At 46.0% G+C, this 20,004-nt stretch overlaps 1 protein-coding gene across 3 annotated transcripts in view; it reads left to right on the top strand.

Moving 5' to 3' along the window:
- TASOR2 (transcription activation suppressor family member 2) overlaps positions 1 to 20,004 on the top strand; it is a 759,889-nt gene that overhangs the window by 17,170 nt on the left and 722,715 nt on the right. For all 3 annotated transcript variants that reach the window (XM_069229296.1, XM_069229295.1, XM_069229294.1), the window contains exons 2-3: positions 12,374 to 12,519; positions 12,619 to 12,714. In XM_069229296.1, the coding sequence (XP_069085397.1) occupies positions 12,374 to 12,519; positions 12,619 to 12,714 (242 nt within the window). The remainder of the gene's footprint in view (positions 1 to 12,373; positions 12,520 to 12,618; positions 12,715 to 20,004) is intronic.

The raw sequence follows: 20,004 nt of genomic DNA, 5'->3' as shown, positions 1-20,004 counted from the left end.
CAGACCTAGGCTCTGGAGTTGGAATACAGCACCTGGACCAAGGATCTGAACCTGTGCCCACCTTTGTCATCACCTCCTCCAGAAAGAGCCAATTGACTGATTCAAATGCCTTCTCAAAATCTAGTAGAAAGAGAGCAGTTTGGTCCTCACCAAGAAGAGGCAAGCCAGGGCCTTGTGACTCTGCTGAGCTTTGTCTACCATGTCCTGCTACTGGCCCAGGAGGTGGAGCGTCAGGTGGACTTGGAAGTGCCAGTAATATTCAATGGGGAACCCATCTGGTCCTGGGATCTTCCCAGAATTATTTCCTTCCTTGCAATGGGGCGGTCCAGATCCGCCCATCACTCCCATTAGTTTGGGCACAGGAATGTCTAACACAAGCGGAGTGTCCTCCCTAGGAGGCCACTCCCTGGAGCCATATAAATTACCGTAAAAGGCTGCAAACTTGGCTGCTGTGTCTGCAGCCCTCTCTGCTACTGCTTCATCTCCAGTATCAATTAAAGAAATGCTCCGAGAGACAGCCTCATGCGTTGCCAACCAGTAAAGAGCTTGCCAGGCGTATTCCCCAAATTCACAGACCCTTGATGTCGAGGCCAGCCAATATTGGAGAGCCTCCTCGAGAGCCAATTGCTGAAGTGATCTTCTCTTCAAAGGTAGCTGGTGCAGCTCACAGCCGTCCATATGGCATAGTTCTAAATTCAAATTCAAGGATATTGGACTCTAGCTCAGTAATTGTTTGGGGCTTGACTGGCTCCTTCCCCCGCAGGTGAGATCTCATCATATCACGCACTGCAGCCTTACTGGCCATCCATAGGGTGCCTGGGGAACTCCCGGTGCCCTGATTCAAATCATATTACTGTCCATGCCTCCTGCGCTAGGAAGACCCTGAATTTGCTTTGCTGCAGATGGCAGGCATTGAGTTGTCACATTGGGCAAGAGCCCATGTGCTGTCTGCCAAAGGTGAAGGTTACTTGGACATGATCAGAAATATTTTGAGGCAGTATATGTGAGTCAGTGGTGTAAGGGAGTCCAGAAGCGGGATTAAATCAACGCAGGACAAGAATTTGTGAGCTGCAGGGGATGGGTGTGTGTGCCGAGGTTCTGGGATTCCACACATTTCACGCATCACAGAGACCTAAAATTTCCAACCAGTTTTCTACCCCTTCCCCTCTCTGCCTCTGGTGACCCCCAGCCCCATTGAGTCAGTCCTGGGAACAATTATGTCATTAAAATCCTCTTCAATAAAGGTAATACCCTGAGTGAGCTGGAGGACCTGCGTTTGCAATTCATCCTTAGTGGGAGGGACATAAATGCTGGCGTATGTACCCGTTTAGGGTGCCCTCCACCACAGCGTACCTTCTCAAGGAGTCTAGATGGATCTGTGAGACCTCTGGGGGAATATTGTATGGAGGAGTACAGCTGTTACTCTGGAGCTCCAGATGTGCTTGACATGATAAATTCTGTCAAACCCAAATCTAGCCCTAAAGAAGGTGTTGGTACCGAGCAGGTGAGTCTCTTGTAAGAGCAGGACTACAGGGCCATAACGATTGGCAAAGCAGAGACCCGCCCCCGATTAATATGATCATTAAGACCATTGATGTGCCACATCATCAACGTGAAATGGGCCATCCCCAAAGGAGGAGGCATAATTTGTGAGTGGCAGACTGTCTCTGCATAAAGTTGTTTATTGGTGACATAAACCGTTGTGGAAATAGAGTGCAAGTTCTGTTTTCGTGATCACAATGGTGTGGTGTGAAGTAGCAAAACATCCTAAACTATAGCACAAAAAAAACCAAAACAACAACCACAGTAAACATTAATATTCCCCCCCCCCCACGGCCCTCCACCCCACGCTTCCCCCCAGAAGCATGTCACCCCTGCCGAACTATAAACGCATATTTAAGGGCAAGTCTGGGAAATTGATCCACCCCTTCCCCTTGGATATGAGCCGGTGTGTTATGGATGAAGGAGACTGTTGTGATGACATGATGTAACATAGAGAAGTCACCATCAAGTCAGCGGACAGTTCGTGGACTATGGGCTGATTGGGCAGCCGCTGTGAGGGTAGTCCCTAGGGACCACAGGGCACAACCCAAGAGCGTGATTCCTTTGCTTTTGAGTCAGAATCTGTAGCCAACCCTGCCTCTACGACCTCAATGAGTAACCAAGGAGACCCAGAACCCCGCCCCCCCACACCCCTCACCCATATCCCCCCACCCAAGGTATTGGGTGGGCTGCTGTACCGTTGTCCACTCCTAGGCTGATTTGGGAATGTTAAAAAAGACATTGGAGTTATGACTGACCTGGAGTCGCGCTGGGAACATCAGCATATACTGCAAGTTCATTTATCATAGGATTTCCAGGCCTGTTACATCTGACGGTATAGTACGGGAATATCGTGATTTGTTGTGCTGATAAATAGGGTTTCCAGCTTGTCGTGAATGCTACAGGATTTGATCACGGTCTCTGTGATAGAGAATTTTGGTGATGATTATGTGGGGTTCTGGGGGTTGCCTAGGTGCCAGAGGCACCATGAAGCAGGAGGACAACTGGGAGGCCGGCATCCATCAGGCGATCCAATCCTCCAGCAAGCTATTTTGGGCCAATCGCTGCACGCCCTTTGGAAAGCCCATGAAACCACAGTTACAGCACAGGGCTCTATTCTCCGTATCTTTGGCATGCTCCTCCAGATGTTGTGTAGAGCCCATCAACCACAAGACTGTGGCCTATAGTTCTCCCAGCTTGTCCTCCACTACCGATACTTGTCCCTTGGCCTCTTTCACTCTGTCTGCAACACCTCGCAGATCTTGCCGCAGAAGTGACCCCTTCACCTCCACTACTACGATTTTGGATTCAGGCGCTGGTCGGGAGGACTGAAACGTCAGCAGGATGGCTCTGGTGACTTCTGTCGGGGAAGGGGCTCGTGGAGCAGTGGCCTGATCCTGGGCCTCACAGGCGACTATCGAACTGTGGCACTTGATGATAAGGCAGTGAACTTGTCTATTGTAGACTGGCCTTGCACCTCTGCAAGTTTGTCACGGCCCATGGCCAAGCAGTGTTGCCTGCACAGCCGTTCAGTGGAGAAATCAGAGGCGAGATATGCAGTGGGCATATGCTCTCGAAGGAGGAAAGAGCCCTCCACAGCCTGTTAGCTCCACAGAGTCTCTGACTGGGCAGCACGTGCAGCCAGAGCCTGTCTCAGAGTCTAGTCTCCCACCATGCACCTATGTTGTGATGTTGTGGATCGGGCACAGCCAGATGGGAGCTCTAATGAAGAGTGACCGCTGCATCCGCTTCGCCTTCGAGAAACCCACAACGCACCACCACCTGCAGTGGATTTCCCACCGCAGATGGAACAAGGTCCCCCAAGACCAGCTGATCACCACCCTCTCCCGGAACCAACCAATCAACACCACTGACACAGCTGCCCACAACCTCAGGCAATGAATCGACGACTGTGCCAACCCTCTCTCCCTGGTCAAGAAACCTTGAAATAGACGCACCGACAGAAAGGCCTTCTGGCTCACCGTCCGACCTCCAAGAATCCAAGCAAACATGCTGAAGACTCAAGAAGAAGTGGTGCCAAGAACAGACACCGGACAACCACACAGCCTTCAAGAACGCCATCCACAGACACCACCAATTCATCCAAACCGCCAAAAAAAACGAATTCAAAGAACGCATTGACAACAACACACACAGCTATAAGGAGCTCTTCAACATCGTGAAGGAACTCTCCAACCCCGGCTCCAACGTCCATGACATCCCGCGATCGCAAGACTTCTGCGACTCCCTAGCCACCTTCTTCTACTGCAAGATTGCAGACCTACATGACAGCTTCAATACCCAGACGCCCCGTCATCCACCAACACCACAGACTCACCACCCCCCAGCCTCACCAACCTCCTGCTTTCCTGATCCCACGTCAACGACGACACCATCAAAATCATGAACACCATCCTCTCCGGCACACTATCCGACCCCAACTCTGGAAGATCATCAACAGCTCCTTTTGAGACTGCCACCTTCCCAGAGAGCACCGCCCTCATCGCCGCAACCGACGACATCAGGACCCTACTTGACAATGGCAAAACCGCTGCCCTCATCCTCCTGGACCTCTCGGCCACCTTCGACACCGTCTGCCACCACACAAGCCTCAACGACGCAGGGATCCACGGCAGAGCCCTGGATTGGATCACCTCCTTCCTCACCAGCAGAACCCAGAGAGTCCGCCTCCCTCCATTCCGCTCTGAAGTCAACCAGATCATCTGCGGCGTACCCCAGGAGTCGTCCCTCAGGCTGACCCTCTTTAACATTTACATGGCTCTGCTCGCAAACATCATCCGATCACACGACCTCAACATCATCTCATATGCCGATGACACTCAGCTGATCCTCTTCCCTCACCAATGACCCTGCCATCGCCAATACCAACCTCCACGAAGGAATGAAGGCCATCGCCGAATGGATGATGAACAGCTGCCTGAAACTGAACTCTGACAAGACTGAGGTCCTCGTCCTCGGCTCCACCCTCTCTGCCTGGGATGACTCCTGGTGGCCTGCCACACTGGGAACTGCACCGACACCCACCGACCATGCACGCAACTTGGGGTTCATCCTAGACTCATCGCTATCAGTGACCCAGCAAGTCAATGCCGTCTCTTCCTCCTGCTTCAACACCCTCCACATGCTTCAGAAGATCTACAAATGGATCCTCACCTGAACCAGAAGGACGGTCACCCAAGCCCTCGTAAACAACAGACTGGACTGCGGCAACACCCTCTACGCAGGAACCACGGCCAAGCTCCAGAAAAGACTGCAACACATACAGAACGCCTCCGCACGACTCATCCTGATCATTCACAGCCCACCTGAGAGACCTGCCCTGGCTCCCAGCCCACAAGAGAATAAAGTTTAAGCTCCTCACCCATGCACACAAAGCACTGCACAACGCCGGACCCGAATACCTCAACAGACGACTCTCCTTCTACACCCCGATCTGCCAGCTTTGCTCCACTGACCTTGCCTTTGCCACCGTTCCACGCATCCACAGAACGACCGCCAGTTGCAGATCGTTCTCCCACCTTGTCGCCAAGACGTGGAACACTCTTCCTATCCACCTGCAACAGACACAGGACCTGCTAACCTTCAGGAAACACCTCTAAACCTGGCTGATTGAGCAGTAGCAGCACCCCCCCTCCTGCACAGCGCCTTGAGACCCTCACGGGTGAGTAGTGTGCTTTTCAAATGCTATGATTGATTGATTGATTTCTCACTTCGTTTGATGTCCAACTTCTAGTAAATTGATTTTCTTCATGAACATTCTTTCTTTTGCATCGACTGGTGATGGGTAAGGCACTGACTGTGATGGGCTTAGTTTGTTCTGCTCAAGGAAAAGGATCCTTATGTTTTGTTTGTCTGGGACCTGCTCATTCAGCATGGTTCACCTAGAACCTAAAGCATCTATTAACATGTACTCAAGTCCTACTTTTGGCTGTTTTGTTTGAACTGTAAGGCCCATCAGCGTATGCCTATCCATGAGTATCAAGTCGTACATTTTCTTCTGGAGGTGCGGGGACTTTTCTTGATTTTTATTTTTAATTTTTTTTTATTACTGATGGTTGATAGTGGAGTTTATTATTTGTAGTGCTGAATTGTGATGTTAGTTTGCTAAGCACTGAAAGTGTGTTCACCCTCTCTGAACAGCCAAACTCTCAAGTATGAGTCAAAGCTTTAATTTTTAAAACCTGTTTGAGGCTGTGGACTGAATAATGGGATCTAACCATGCAGGCCAGTTTCACATAAGTAGTGATTAAATCTTCAAACAATGGTTGCTCAAAGACTCAAAAAATGTAGAAAATGAAAGAAAAAGACAACAGGAATTTAGTGTAATTTAATTATAGCTGGTTCACTTGATGTTCTTGGTGGTGAATATTCTCAAATTGAGTTCCAAATACATTACATTTCTACCGGTATTTACCTAATAATTAAGACAAATAGCATAACGAATATTTAGAATTTAAAACGCATACAATTCCACACTCTTTTTCAAACAAAGTTACTAATACAGGGATGTGGAATTCCTATCGCCCGACCCGGGACATCTTGTTTGGGGTCAAGGGCAACAAGTTTTTATGTTTACTTTGTCCTTGGGACAAGTAGGCCCAACCCTCTGCAGCACAAACCCTTTGGCTGCCTGTTTACAGAGAGTGGAACTCTCTGCAGTTGAGGTAATGTGTTTCCAAAAGATAATGCTGTTCGAACTTGTATTTATGGTTCATTATTTGAAAGCCTTCATTATTAGGGTGAGTGCTGTAAATAAATGTTTTAAGGTCACACTTCACTACTGACGTTGGTTCCAGTACAAAAAAAAAAAGGTGTATACACATGTTTGAAAAGTTTAGGCTATGAGGCTAAGTATAATGCTCCCAGAATGCTCTCTGATTAGATGCAAATGAAGTGTCATTTAGTAAAATGTGTTGATGCATGCTAGTATTTCCCAAAAATCTTTCTAATGGAAAATCAGTGTAACCATTTTCAACACGAATATGGGAAGCATGAAAATAAACAAACACTGACAAAGCCAACTGGTCTGAAATTTCTATAAGTCTTTTAGTTTCATCAATGCGTGTCTTGTTTTGACATGGCTTTTGTAACACTTTATTGTTGTGGGAGCTACCAGGCCCTCAACATTGTAACAAACACTGGCAAAAAAAAAAAAAAAAGTTTTTGAACTCTAAAAGCACATGTTGCCACCAGTGGCATAACAAAGGCCCCGCAGCCGCCCTCCAGGGGGCCCCTTCAGCACAGCACCTGCCCTGAGTGAGTCTGGAGAGGGGGCTCCTCCATGTTCTTTGCAAAGGAGCACCCTCCAGTTTCTTTACGTCACTGATTGCCACTGTAGTTCCTGACACTGAACAAAACTACTTTGTGTGGCAATATGCTCCTTGTGGAAGAGCAGAATGCGATCACTCACAGTAAAGCCAGCCAAAAGAGAGAGAAATAGAAGTTTAATAAAAACAAAATGTCTTTGTTAACACCAGACCTAATTAGGGACCAAGACCCACATGTAGGTAGCTTTTTGCATGTCGCAAACAGCGACTTTCGCTGTTTGCGACGTGCAAAAAGCACATTGCGATGCACAATCCCAGTTTTGCGATTCATTAACCTGGTTACCGAATCGTAAAACGGGTTTGCGACTCGCAATTAGGAAGGGGTGTTCCCTTCTTAATTGCGATTCGCAGTGCAATGTAGGATTGTTTTGTGACCGCGGGCGCAAACCAATCGCAGTTTGCACCCATTTCAAATGGGTGCTAACACTTTCGCAAAAAGTGTTTCCATCGTGAATGTCACTGTAAAAAAAAATTCAGAGCAGGCACTGGTCCTGCGGACCACTGCCTGCTCTGAAAAAATGAAACGAAAGTGTTTCATTTTTCGTTTTTGTAATGCATCTCGTTTTCCTTTAAGGAAGCGGTCACTGACATGGTGGTCTGCTGTCTCCAGCAGGCCACCATCCCTGTGAGGGCTGCTATTCGCAAGGGGGTCGCAAATTGCGACCCACCTCATGATTATTCACTAGGTGGGCATTTGCGAAGCCCTTGCGAATCACAGATGGTTTCAGGGACACCATCCTACATTCGGATTTGCGACTCGCAATTTGCGAGTCGCAAATCTGAACCTACCTACGTGTGGCCCAAAATTCTTAAAGAAAGTCACAAAAGTGTACCCATGGTATATGTCGTACCCCTATAAAATATTTGTGAACTGTACTTTAGCATGGGTAAATACGCATGTGTAGATTTGCTCATGTGAAAATCTATTGAGCATTTGCAAGTTCATTTTCCCTCCGGCCACTTTCTTCCCAACCCTGGAAGAAGTTCTAATTCTGCCATTGTCAGGAGTAAATGTCCAACCTTTCTTATTATGGGAAAATATTAGAGAGAAGCTGGTGAAAATCTTTAAAACATGCAGGTTAGTGGGTTTGCAGATTCAAAGGCATTCCAGCCCTGGAAGTATTGCTTACTGCTTCCTCCAGCTCCAGTATGCAGATCTGAAGAAAGGTGGCAAAATAAGGAAATTGCTACAGTAGGGTTTGAAACTGCAAGTATTCAAGCCCTACTATGGTAGTAGCCCTGGCATAATCAGAGAGGCTATTATCAGAGCTCTTACATAATGAGATTGCTGCCATAATTTGTCGCCACACTACATGGCACCAAAGGGACAAGTAGATCTTTTTACAGGACAAGTAGATTTGAGAAAGCAACCTGTCCCCTGGACAAGTAGATATTTGAATAAATTCCACACCCCTGCTAATTTTTTTAAAAATTCAATAGTATCATCAGTACATTTTCTGAAAGAGCTGCTCGAGCATCTCATCGGAATAGTGAATGAAATTATCCACTATATCAAATATTGTAGTGACATGATAATATTTATCACAGCTGCCACACTGATTCATGTCTATCTATAGAGAACAAATATGTCAAGGGTTATCCTATTGCACTTTTTAAGATCGGGCCCCTACCTAAGCATGTTTCTGTTTCTGACACTATACCTTATGTTTATCCGAGAGATAAACAGATGACACCTTTTACATCATTTGAATGTTTTTGTGCCAAGTTTACTGGTTAATCAAGATTTAATTTGCATAGTTTAATATTGCAGACTCATCTAATACCTGTATCACTTGAAGTTCTGTGCTAATGTCTTTATTGATCTTCCACTAAATCCATAACATAATAGATATGTTCACCTGGTATCAATATCTCTCCTGCCACTTCAGCTCCCCGACTCAGGGACCTAGGTGAGTGTCTTTGGTCCCAGCAAAAAACTCAAGTTCAAGCTCAAAGTACTGCTCACTTTTCTTAACAACCATGTAGCTGCCCTCACATTCTCTCAGAAACAGCGCAAAAGAGAATCAACTAGTGTCGGTGGGAGGGAGCCACAGGAACCAATGGTATCCCTGCCACATCGTACAAAGAGGATTCTGACTTTTGGGTTAAACATCTTTTGGCACTCTACAACACCATAATTACCACCAACATAATTCCGCAATCCTGGAGAGGCGCAATCATCTTCCCAATATTCAAAAGGGGTTTGACTAACGATCCAGCTAACTACCGACTAATTGCACTCTTAGACATTGAGTCCAAAATCTTTGCAGGGATGCTCTTGGAGGAACTTGAAACCTGGATTGCCGACAACAATCTGATCATGTTCAATCAAACTGGCTTCTCCAAAGGAGTAGGCACAAATGCTAATCTTATGGCTGCATTGTTATTATTCGACCAATGTTAGCATACCAAGAAGCCCCTCTTCCCCTTTTTCATAGACTATGAAGCAGGATTTGATCTTGTAGACAGAAGGAAAGTATGGTTTAAACTTGCAAAGTGGGGCATCCCAGCTCCCCTGTTAAAAGCAATAACCCTTCTCCACACAAAGGGTGAGGGTCAAACTATGTGATGGCATGCACCTCTCTAGAGAAATTCCAACCTCTCAGGGATGCATGCTTGTACCTCTTTTCTTTAACCTCTTTCTGGCTGATGTACCAATAAGACTGGACAAGGTGAACTCTCATCCACCAAGATTGGGGAAAACTGCTGTGGCATGCTTGATGTATGCTGATGATCTTATTCTCTTCAGCCATACCAGAATAGGACTCCAGAAGTTACTCAATACAATGGCTGAATTCGCAGAAGAAAACGCTCTTCTCATCAATTTAGGGAAATCAAAAATCATGTCGTTCAGGTCGACAGCACGGCCAAGGCACCAGTGGTACCTGAGCAACAGCAACATTGAATCGGTGCGCGAATACAAATACCAAGGCGTCCTTTCTTGACTGCAACAGCTCTTTTAAGCCCCACCTGGAAAGTCTCACCCGGAAATCCATCTCTCTTACTCTTGCATTTAGGCACGTTAATGCCACTGGTTGCTTAATATACCTCCCCCTACTGAAGGTCATTCAAGCCAAACTAATCCCTACAGTTACATATGGCAGTAAAGCATTGAGGGGTAGAGGAGTGGAATTTTAACAAAATGATTGCTATGCTCTTCAAGGGGCTGTTTAGTTTGCCAAATCTCGCTTCGCCAGCCCAGGTCCATCTTGAATTTGGCCTGGTCAAACAGTCTCTTGCGAGGAAGGGGACATTTATTAACTTATGCTACAAACTCAAGACAGCAAGACAAGGCACTGTATGCTACCTCATCTGGGCTGAAATCTGTGCAATCCAATTCTCCTTTCCGTCTTTATTTTGAGTCCTCTGAGACGGCACTGGGGCTGGCAGACCAACTACTCCAACTCAGCTCATGTCAGCTCGTCAAGCGTGTGACTAAAGAAAGTGCCAAATATTTTTCACAGTTAATGGACAAAGAAGTCCAATCAAAACGAAGCCATGCCTGGCTTGTCTGGTCATCATACAACAGCCTTGTCTCACAGTCTTACCTGGGTCAGCAGGCAACCCACGGATCAAAGCTTCCTTTATGAACAACTGAATGGGCTGTTGTCCAACATACGCCCATCTCCCAAGGTGGATGCTAAGCAACATGACTGGCGTCTGTCGGCTCTGCGGGCTGGCCCCGGAAACACTGATGCATCAGATATGCCTCTGAAAAAAAACTATGGTGGGCAGTAAAAGGCTTCTACGACCAGCGTGGCCTCGAAGGGGACTGCGCAGGTGCAGGCTGGCAATTTTGGCTGGATTCAAAGGGAACAATGTGCAACTCAGCTGCAGACTGGTAACATTTTTGGACAAATTTGGGACGCCAGCTCATGGAGATCGAGCGCTTTGGATGTACGTGGATAATTAGCAAGCAATTCTGTAATAATCCACAATTAAGCTTGCACACTGTCAAATTGGTCTTTGTAGTGCTTTATGATTTTATTACTTGTGTTTATTGTTTGTGTAATGGTTTTAATTAACTGAACACTGTTAAATAAATAAACTGAAACTGATATGTTTGTGTTCTGTTTCTTAATGTCTTGCCTGCTGAAAACGTTTTTGTCATTTTTTCTCCCATCCCTGTGTGACATTCCAGCATTAGATTTGTGAAGTAGATGGTAATGCTTGTGCCTGTCATGTAACACATTGAAGACAAAATTGTTTTGAAGTGCTTAAAGCATTAAGAGGAAGAACTCAAACCGATTTTCTATTAAAAACCTGGGCTTGAATGGCATTAGGGTTTTATACTAGCCCATAGTGAAGATTACTATCATGATTCCAAACATCTTTACAAGGTATATTATGTATTCTGAAAAGTACATATTTTGTTCTTACTAAAAATAGGTTGTAGTTTCTTCACGTAGGTTTTTTAAAACTTATTGGAATCATTGGAAATTTCTTAAAAGTAGATTCTTTTGACAACACCGTGTTTATAAAATTTTCATTTTAGAATATTTTCCCCTTCCCTTAAGTTAGATTCCCATTCAGTTCGGAAATGTATTATTTCTAAGATGGAGAAACTGATGGATCTTCTGCTATGACATGTTTTACTGTTGAATAGAAGACTGTAAGTAGTGTTCTGTTCAGAGATAACAAACAGCATTAGTTCCCAGTGTGAATTGTTTGATTTTTGATGATCTTCTCCTGCTGGCACGTGCAGCTTTTTTTTTTTAGTCCTTTGGACCATTACTCAGATTTCAGGTTTTCAACTGTTTGGGATTCAGGCTACTGTGATCAGAAATTGAGTTCTGCAGTCTCTGAGCTAGTCATGAAAAGACCTGTTTTGATCCAGAAGTGAAATATAGACTTACCTCGCCTCCAGCCACTGCTTTAACAAATTCAGTGATGTAAGGTGGAACAATGGCAACTCAAGGCTTTGGTGGTCAGTTCCAAGGTCGGCCTGAACAATTAACCCCAATTAAAAAATAAATGATGCTTGCACTCTTAAACAAGATAGTAGTACTGCTAAAAGTGCATATAATGTCCTCCAAAACTGGAAAACATGGTTCTCCTTATGCCTTTTGACGAGCCTTGGGTGAGCATATCAGCTGTGACCGTTCCAGACTTACTATGTTTGTGTTTATGGTGATAAGAGCATTCATTTAGAACATTCAAATTGTGCTTTCCGTAGCTACACCTGTTTGTTGGGACAATGAGTTCTAGTTGCACTGTGTTGTTTGAGTGAGAATTGCACAAGAACAAAAAGCTGTAACTGGTTCTAAACGGTCACATACACTGAATTAGCACCAAGACAAAGCAGCACCGAGCATATTGCAGATATGTTTTCAGTAATACCCCATATCATTATGATAGATATAGTCCTTTAGAAGGAGTGATTATTTACCTTTGTCAGAACATTGGACACAATGTAGGTGTACAGCTGGTTGCTTTGTGATTTTTGTGTCATGATGATTTTGTCATGTCTTGTTTCCCTTCAGTGTTTCAGGAAGTGGGCCCAGATTCACATCCTACCTTTGACGCGATCCATTCATTGCTACAGAGCAATTTCCTGGTTCCAGCATCTAAGAATTGTTTCCAGTACAGCCAAGCACATGTTGTGACCAATGAAACCTTCACAAAAGAGGTCAAGTTTAGTATTTGTTTTCTAAAAACAGAAATTGACTGTTATGCACTTTGGTTAGTTTTGAGCTAATTGTTTTTTTATTTTATTTTTTGAATGCAGTTCAAAATGTTTGCTCAGCAGAAGAAACAAAGTGGCTATACAGAAGAGGAACTGAAGGAGTCTTTTGCATTTCTACTTTTTGACAGTGAAAACGATGTAAGCAGATACTTGCAGTTCTTAATGTGCCCTACTTTGTTGACTGCATTTGCTATTAATCTGAATGGTTTGCATTGTATATCCACTGTGTTTCCAATATATTTGTGCTGGTGTTTGCTTAGGCTTACTCACATTTCTGGCAAAAGTTAGTTATTAGCTGACTTATTTGAGATATCTGTAAATAGTAACTACATTAATTGTCCAACATTCGGCTCGCATAACAGATATTCCCTCAGTTTTGGACAGAGGAAAACAGGTAAGCAAATTGGACTTGCCTAAAGGCACCATCATCATAGCCGTTTGCTGCCATTACGCAACTTGATGCAGTTCCAGGCTGCTAGACAATTGTCTGCAGACAAAACGTGATTGAACTCTCCAAATTGGATAACTTGTTTGATAAAAAAAAAAAAAAAAAAAATCTCTGGAGTGGAGGGAAATCATATTTTTCTCCTTTTTTTGCTAAAGACATCTTGGGGACACTTGGAAAGCTGACTTAGGAATGCAGTACCTCTGTTGCTTACCATTGGTTTTGTGGGTTGTAATTCACATTTGTAGCTTTCTATTTGCTGACTTTATTTGAGTTAGGTTATCCAGCTTGAGTTTGTCCCTACCTTTGCCCAAACCTTGTTTTTCTGAATTCTAGCTGTGCTTTCAAAGACAAAGGTCATATATCAGACAGTCTGTTCCAGAGAGCATAGTGTTATTGTTTTTTCTCTGATTCCAAAGTTAGAGAATTTTTGTGACAATCCTGCTGAGTACCCATGTAAGAGGAGAGGATGTAGGATTTATGTCTTCTACCACACAAAAAAATGAACTGTGGTGATGTTTCAGATATTTCAGAATTAGTACAAATGAAGCACATTTTTTTCTGTAGTTCTGAAGCATGGTGGAAACATATATTTTAATATGATCAAAACACTCCACTGTACCCTCATCCTACCCACTCCAATATCCCTAACTCCACTCCAGTCTACCCCACCCCACTCCAATCTACCCCATTCTAATTTACCACACTCCACTCCAAACTCCACAGCAATCAATTCAACTCCTTGCCACTCTAATCTACCCCACTCCAATCTACCACGATCTACCCAACTCCAGTCTACCCCACACCAATATACTACAATCTACCCACTTCACTCCAGTCTATCACACTCCACTCCACCCAATCTACGTCACTAAACTCCACTCCAATCTACCCCACTACACTCTACCCAGATCAGTCCCACTCCACTTCACGCTATCCCACTCCAGTCTACCACACTGCACTCAAATCTGCTCTACTCCACTCCAACCTACCCAACTGCACTTCAACTCCTATCTACCCCACCCCACTCCAATCTACTGCACTTCCCTCCAGTCTACTCTTGTCCACTCCAACCTGCCCCACTCCAGTCTATCCCAATCTAACCCACACCACTCCAGTCTACTCCACTCCCCCACTTCACTTCAATCTACCCCACTTCTATCACACTCCACACAAATCTACCCCGCTCCACTCCAGTCTAACCCTCTCCACCCCAATCTACTCCTCCCCATCTAACCCACTCCGCTCCAGTCCACTACCCCACCCTCCCCATACCACTCACTCTATCCCATTCCATTCCACTCTACTCCTTCCCAATTTACCACTCTGCCTCATTCCACTCCAATCCAGTTCATTCCACCTCCACTCCATCCCAACTCCACTCCACCCCAATCTATCCGCTCCAATCCACCCCACTCCACCCTACAACATTCTACCCCATTCCACTCTACCCCATTCCACTCCAAACCATTCCAACTCCACTCCACCCCAATCTACCCCCCTTCCACTCTAGTCTAACCCACTACACCCCTCCAATCTACCCCACCCAATCTACTACTCCCCATCTAACCCACTCCAATCCACCCCTCTCCACCCTACAACACTCTACCCCAGTCCATCTACCTCATTCCACTCCAATCCATTCCAACTCCACTTCATCCCAATCTACCCCACTCCACTCTACCCAGTCTGTTCCACCCAATCTACCCCCATCTACCATACTTCATTCTAATGTGTCCAATCCACCCCACTCCATTCTACCACATTCCACTAAAATCTACCTCACTCCAGCCCAATCTCACCCACTTCACTCCATCCTAATCCAATCTATTCTATCCCACTCAACCCAAAAGTACTCTACTCAGTCTACCCCATCCAATCTGCCCCACTCCAGTCTACCCCACTCCACCCCACTCCATTATTTCCCAATCCACTTCAGTCTACCTCATCCTAACCTAATCAAACCTACTCTATTCTACACCACACCATCCCAGACTACCTCACACCACTCCATCCAACTCCACTGCAACCTACTCCACTCCAATCTGCCTCACTCCACCCAAATCTACCCCAGACCTATCTCACTCCCATCTAGTCCAGTCTTCCCAACTTCACTCCCGTCTACCCTACCATGTTCAACCCAGTTTATCCCACTTCAGTCTACCCCACTCCACTACACCCCCACCATGCCAAACTACTCCAGTATATCCCACTCCAGTGTACCCCACGTCAACCTTCCCCACCCCAATCTACTCCATTCCATCCCAATCTACTCCATTTCTTGCTACCCCACGCGCCACTCCAAATCTACTCTGCTGCAATCTACCCCACTCTACACACTCTTAGCCAGTTTGCCCAACTCTACCCCAGTCTGTCGCACTCAATCCCACTCAATCTACCTCACCCCATTCTAAGCTATCCCACTCCCCCGTCTACCTCATCACAATCTACCCCACTGCAAACTACCCCAGTCTGTCCCCCCTCTATTCCACTCTACTCTACTATAATCCACCCAGTCTACCTCACTCCAATTTACCACAGTCCACTCCACTCTAATCTACCTTACTCCACTCCAGTCTACCCTACTCCAATCTACCCCAGGACACCCCACTCCATCTAATCTGCCCTAATATATTCCTCTCCACTCTACCCCAATGTATCCCGATCTACCCCACTCGAGTGTAGTCCACTCCACTCCAATCTACCCAACTTCCCTACTCCAATCTACCCCACTCCAACCCACTCCAGTCTACCCCAATCCACACCACTCCATCCACCCTCCACGCTACACCAATCTACCTGTAGGGAGCCGGGTTTGGATTAAAGTACCTTCCCACCCCTACACACACACCCTTTTCACCTGGTTTGTAGATGCAACTTTGACTGAGGTGCACTAGGTTCCTGCTAACCAGGTCCCAAATGCCAGGGTTCCTTCGTTAAAAACAAGACTCTGGTCACTTGATACCCAAGTGACCAAGCCTTTCAGCCCCCTGTTAATCATTAGTAAATGGTACCCCTGGTATCTAGGACATGGGTACTGAAGAGGGCCTTTTAGAGCCACAAAGTAGCTTGTTCCACTCTGAGGGACCCAGCAGGTTGCATCATAAGGTGTTCCCAAAATTGAAAACACAACATGGCACGTAGCCTGTGTGCCATGTCCCCTAAACACTTCATGCAATATATGCAATTCACCCCTCTAGCAGGCCTTACAACCCTAAGGCAGGGTGCATTATTTTACAGAAATGCCCCTGCTGTGTCTTTGTCGATTCTCAGACATAGTAAATGACAAGGGAAGCCATTTTAAGTACATGTGCTGGACACTGGTCATTACGAGTTTCCCAGCTACATGATGGCTTCTCTGAATATAGAGATGTTTGGAATCAAACATCTTAGATTAATAAACCCTCACTGATGCCATTGAGGGATTTATTTATAACTGCATCCAGAGGGCACCTTAGAAGTGTCCCCTGAAAACTTACCAGCTACTATTGGGTTGTCTGACTGGTCCTTCCACCACAGATGCTTTCCTGGACCCCGAAAGTGAGAGCCAGCGCTCTTGAGGGCCAGAGACAAAAGCCTGCACTGGGCGAGAGTGTTATCACCTCCCCCAGGCAGAAAGGACGTTCCAGAGAATCTTCAAAGGCCTGGCCGCCTTTTGTAATGCAACTCTGGTCTCTCCAGATGGTGGAGATGACAGATCCCCCCCCCCCCCCCCCCCCACTTGTCCTGACCCCACTTTTGGCAGCAGCACAGGCGGGGAAATTAGAATAGGAGGTGTGCCCACTTCATGCCAGTCCAACCCCTAAGGTGGAAGAGCTGAAGTAGACACTACTTTTTAAACTCCTCCAACTTGTTTGGAAGGAATTAAGCCACTAGGGTTAGGGTTATGCCCACTTCCCAGCGTAATTGGTCGTAGAAAGAATGTAGTCACCCTAAAGGTGGGCAGTCCAGTGGTTACCACCTAGCACTCCCTGCAACACCACTAAATTGAGTATTTAGAGGGCACCCCGAACCCTAGAACTCAGATCCCGATGACGTAAGAAGATGAGGACAAAGAAGAGTTGCACCTGCGGAAGAGGAAAAGATGAAGCAACTGACCACTCTAGACTGCCTGTTGACCTCAAAAGACTCTGCCCAAGAAGCCAACTCGTTCTGCCTTCCATAAAGACTCAAGTCTCTTGCGCGCAGCAGACCTGCTCTGCAACTTCAAGGAAAAGACTCTGCAGCTGCTGGAACCCCAAAAAACCCGACACCTGAAGGGACCACAGGACCTGACGTCCACGACCTGAGGTGAAACCAACCAACGGTACCAACGCGGTTCCCCAGCTGCCCAGAGACTGAGTCCAATGTAATCTCACCCATTGTGTATGCACCCGAGATGCCTGCAGCCTCTGCACGCAGGCCCCCTCTCTCCCGCAGCCTAGTGGGGAGAGAAACCCCCACACCTCCTGCAACCTCTGCACCCATCGCCCCTGACCCCATCTGAGGTGAGTCACTGGTGCCAACAACATCCCCTGGCTCCTAAGAGCTCGAGTCCACCCCTGACAGACTCCCTGATGACACCTGAAGCCTCAATACACAGGCCCCCCTGACCGCGCGTGCTCCCAGAGGAGAAAACCCAACATCTAAGGACACCCCTGCATCCATCACCCCTGGGCCCTGGTGAAAAGCACCAGAGGATCACCTACGTCCCTGAGCACCCAAAGGCTAATACCTACCTGCTTGTTGTCCCTGACTGGCTTCCTAGCCAGAGCACGCAGCCTGTTTGTCACGAGGTCCAACTCTCATAGAGAACCATTAGGCACCCATCACCTTACTGCACTCCTCCACCCTGCTGTCTCTGTGCTGCCCGGTGTGACCTGTTGGTATGGTTCTAATCAGTGCCCAGTACTTACCTGTGCTCCCTGAGCCCGACCTCGTAAATCATTGCCTCTTCAAACTAATTGGGGATCGGCTGGACTCTCTGTGCGGTGTACTTCTTTTTAGTGCACCATAAAGAGAGCCGGCACCCTACACTACCCCACTCCACCCCAATTTACCCCATTCCACCATAGCTCAATCTACCCCACCCTGCTGAATTCCACACCACTAACTTTTAGCCATGCTGAGCAGCAGCATACCAGTGTACAGCATGGCTAAACCACATTGCTGAAGGCAATAGCCCTTGCATCGGCGAGACATGTTGGCTTTGGCAATTCTTGTTAATAAATCTGTTGGTAAGGGGTGAGTCGCCTTGCTCCTAATTGACTGTCCAAAGGCCCACAATCAATGTTGGTTCCTTTTTGTTTTTACAAGGACGTTCTTGAAATAAATGGAATTTCTCAAAGGCATCCCTGATACAGAAAGATGGTCCTAAATGTTTAGATATGAATATTGATGTACCATAGATGCAGTTATTGTGTTTTATTGTGGTTCTTGCCATGCCTCTTTCACATATATCACTGAAAATATTAAAGATTACAGTGATGTTAGGAAATAGAATAAAAAAAACCCTTAGAAATTCACTAAAAATCCAAAGGCTACAGGTATGTTATATTTAGAAAATAGAATTCAGAAAACCTTAGAGATACACAAAAAAACCAAAGCTTACAGGGATGTTCTAGGAAGGTTCAGATTTCGCGCACATAAAACCATAGAAATTCAGCAGTTATAATTATTGCAAGAAACTATAAGGTAACTAGGTAATTCGCGCCCCCACCATGCAGTTTTCTAATTTCATTGCAAATGTTGCAGTGATATTATGATTTATGTCATAAAGATGTGATGACTGATGTAATATGTGGAGTAATAAGCAGTGCATGGCGAGGGCTCGAGTTATTGTTACCTTAGGGCCATGTGCAGCTAGACCCTGAGGCCAACCCCACACTGCGCCTGGCCTTTTCCTTTTGAAGTGGCAGCAACCAATCAGATCTCAGCTTGATATCTGCCGAATCCACAGCCCCTCTGCGTCTGTACAATCCTTTTTCTTTAATAATTCCAAAACCACTAAACAGATTTGCACTAAATTACAAACAGCACTCTTTTGGGACCAATATCTTGCGTTCTGCCAAATTTGGTGTAGTTCTGTTCAGCTGTTAGGGCTGTAGATGTGTCTAAAACCTCTATGGGGATGTTGCATTGGAAAAAGGCCTTTTGGCCCCTTGCCCCCTTTCGTTCCTTGGCCCCAGCTTGACGAATTACCCCCAAACATTCCAAACAGCAATATGTCCTAACTATGCCTACTGGCAACAGTATGTATATGTGTGTATATAGGTATATCCTACTGGCGGGTCACCGATGGGTAGTCATAACTTTGACATTGTTTGGTGAATGTCTAGAAAACGTTCCTAAAAAGTTCTACTTTTTGACTAGTTTGTGCATGGAACATTTTGTGCTGACCTGTCAACCGGGAGCCAAGGAAAAAAGAGGGGCCCAAAACGCTTTTTCCCCATTTATTTTTTCATAGGAACTTAGACATAGCTAGAGCCCAAACTGCTGAATGGATTTACATCAGATTTGGCAGACAGCTAGATCATGGTCCATAAAGCATTATTTTTTGCGATTAGGTGTAAATCCGTTCATTAATCTTTGAGCAATTAATGTTAACATTTTTTGTATATTTCACTCCACTGAGGAACAACAAGGACGTGGTGGCAGCCTTCTTGGGATTCTGGACTCAGCCATGAGTCCTAAAAATATTGTACAAAAAAAAAGACATGTAGGAGCCTAAAGAGGGCCCGTCGGCCTCATTCTTGGGACAAAATATAAACAAAATGGGAGGAGGGCTGCATGGCCCCCCCCCCTCCTGAGCCTTAAAAAGGACCGGGTCCCCATCCCCTTGGACCGGCTCAGTAACTTGTGTCCTGAGGTGCCCACCCCCCATGGCATAGTAGTTTCTCTGCCCGCATTTCAGTGGACAGGTAAACACGTTTGCTCTCTGGCATCTGGGGGGGAGCATTTTTTAAATATCTCGCCAAACTGAAGCAAACATTCAAATCCGCTCC

Source organism: Pleurodeles waltl, chromosome 4_1, assembly GCF_031143425.1.
Source record: "Pleurodeles waltl isolate 20211129_DDA chromosome 4_1, aPleWal1.hap1.20221129, whole genome shotgun sequence".
NCBI lineage: Eukaryota > Metazoa > Chordata > Amphibia > Caudata > Salamandridae > Pleurodeles > Pleurodeles waltl.
The sequence above is the reverse complement of the archived record's forward strand: the minus strand, read 5'-3'. Positions and strand labels throughout refer to the sequence as shown.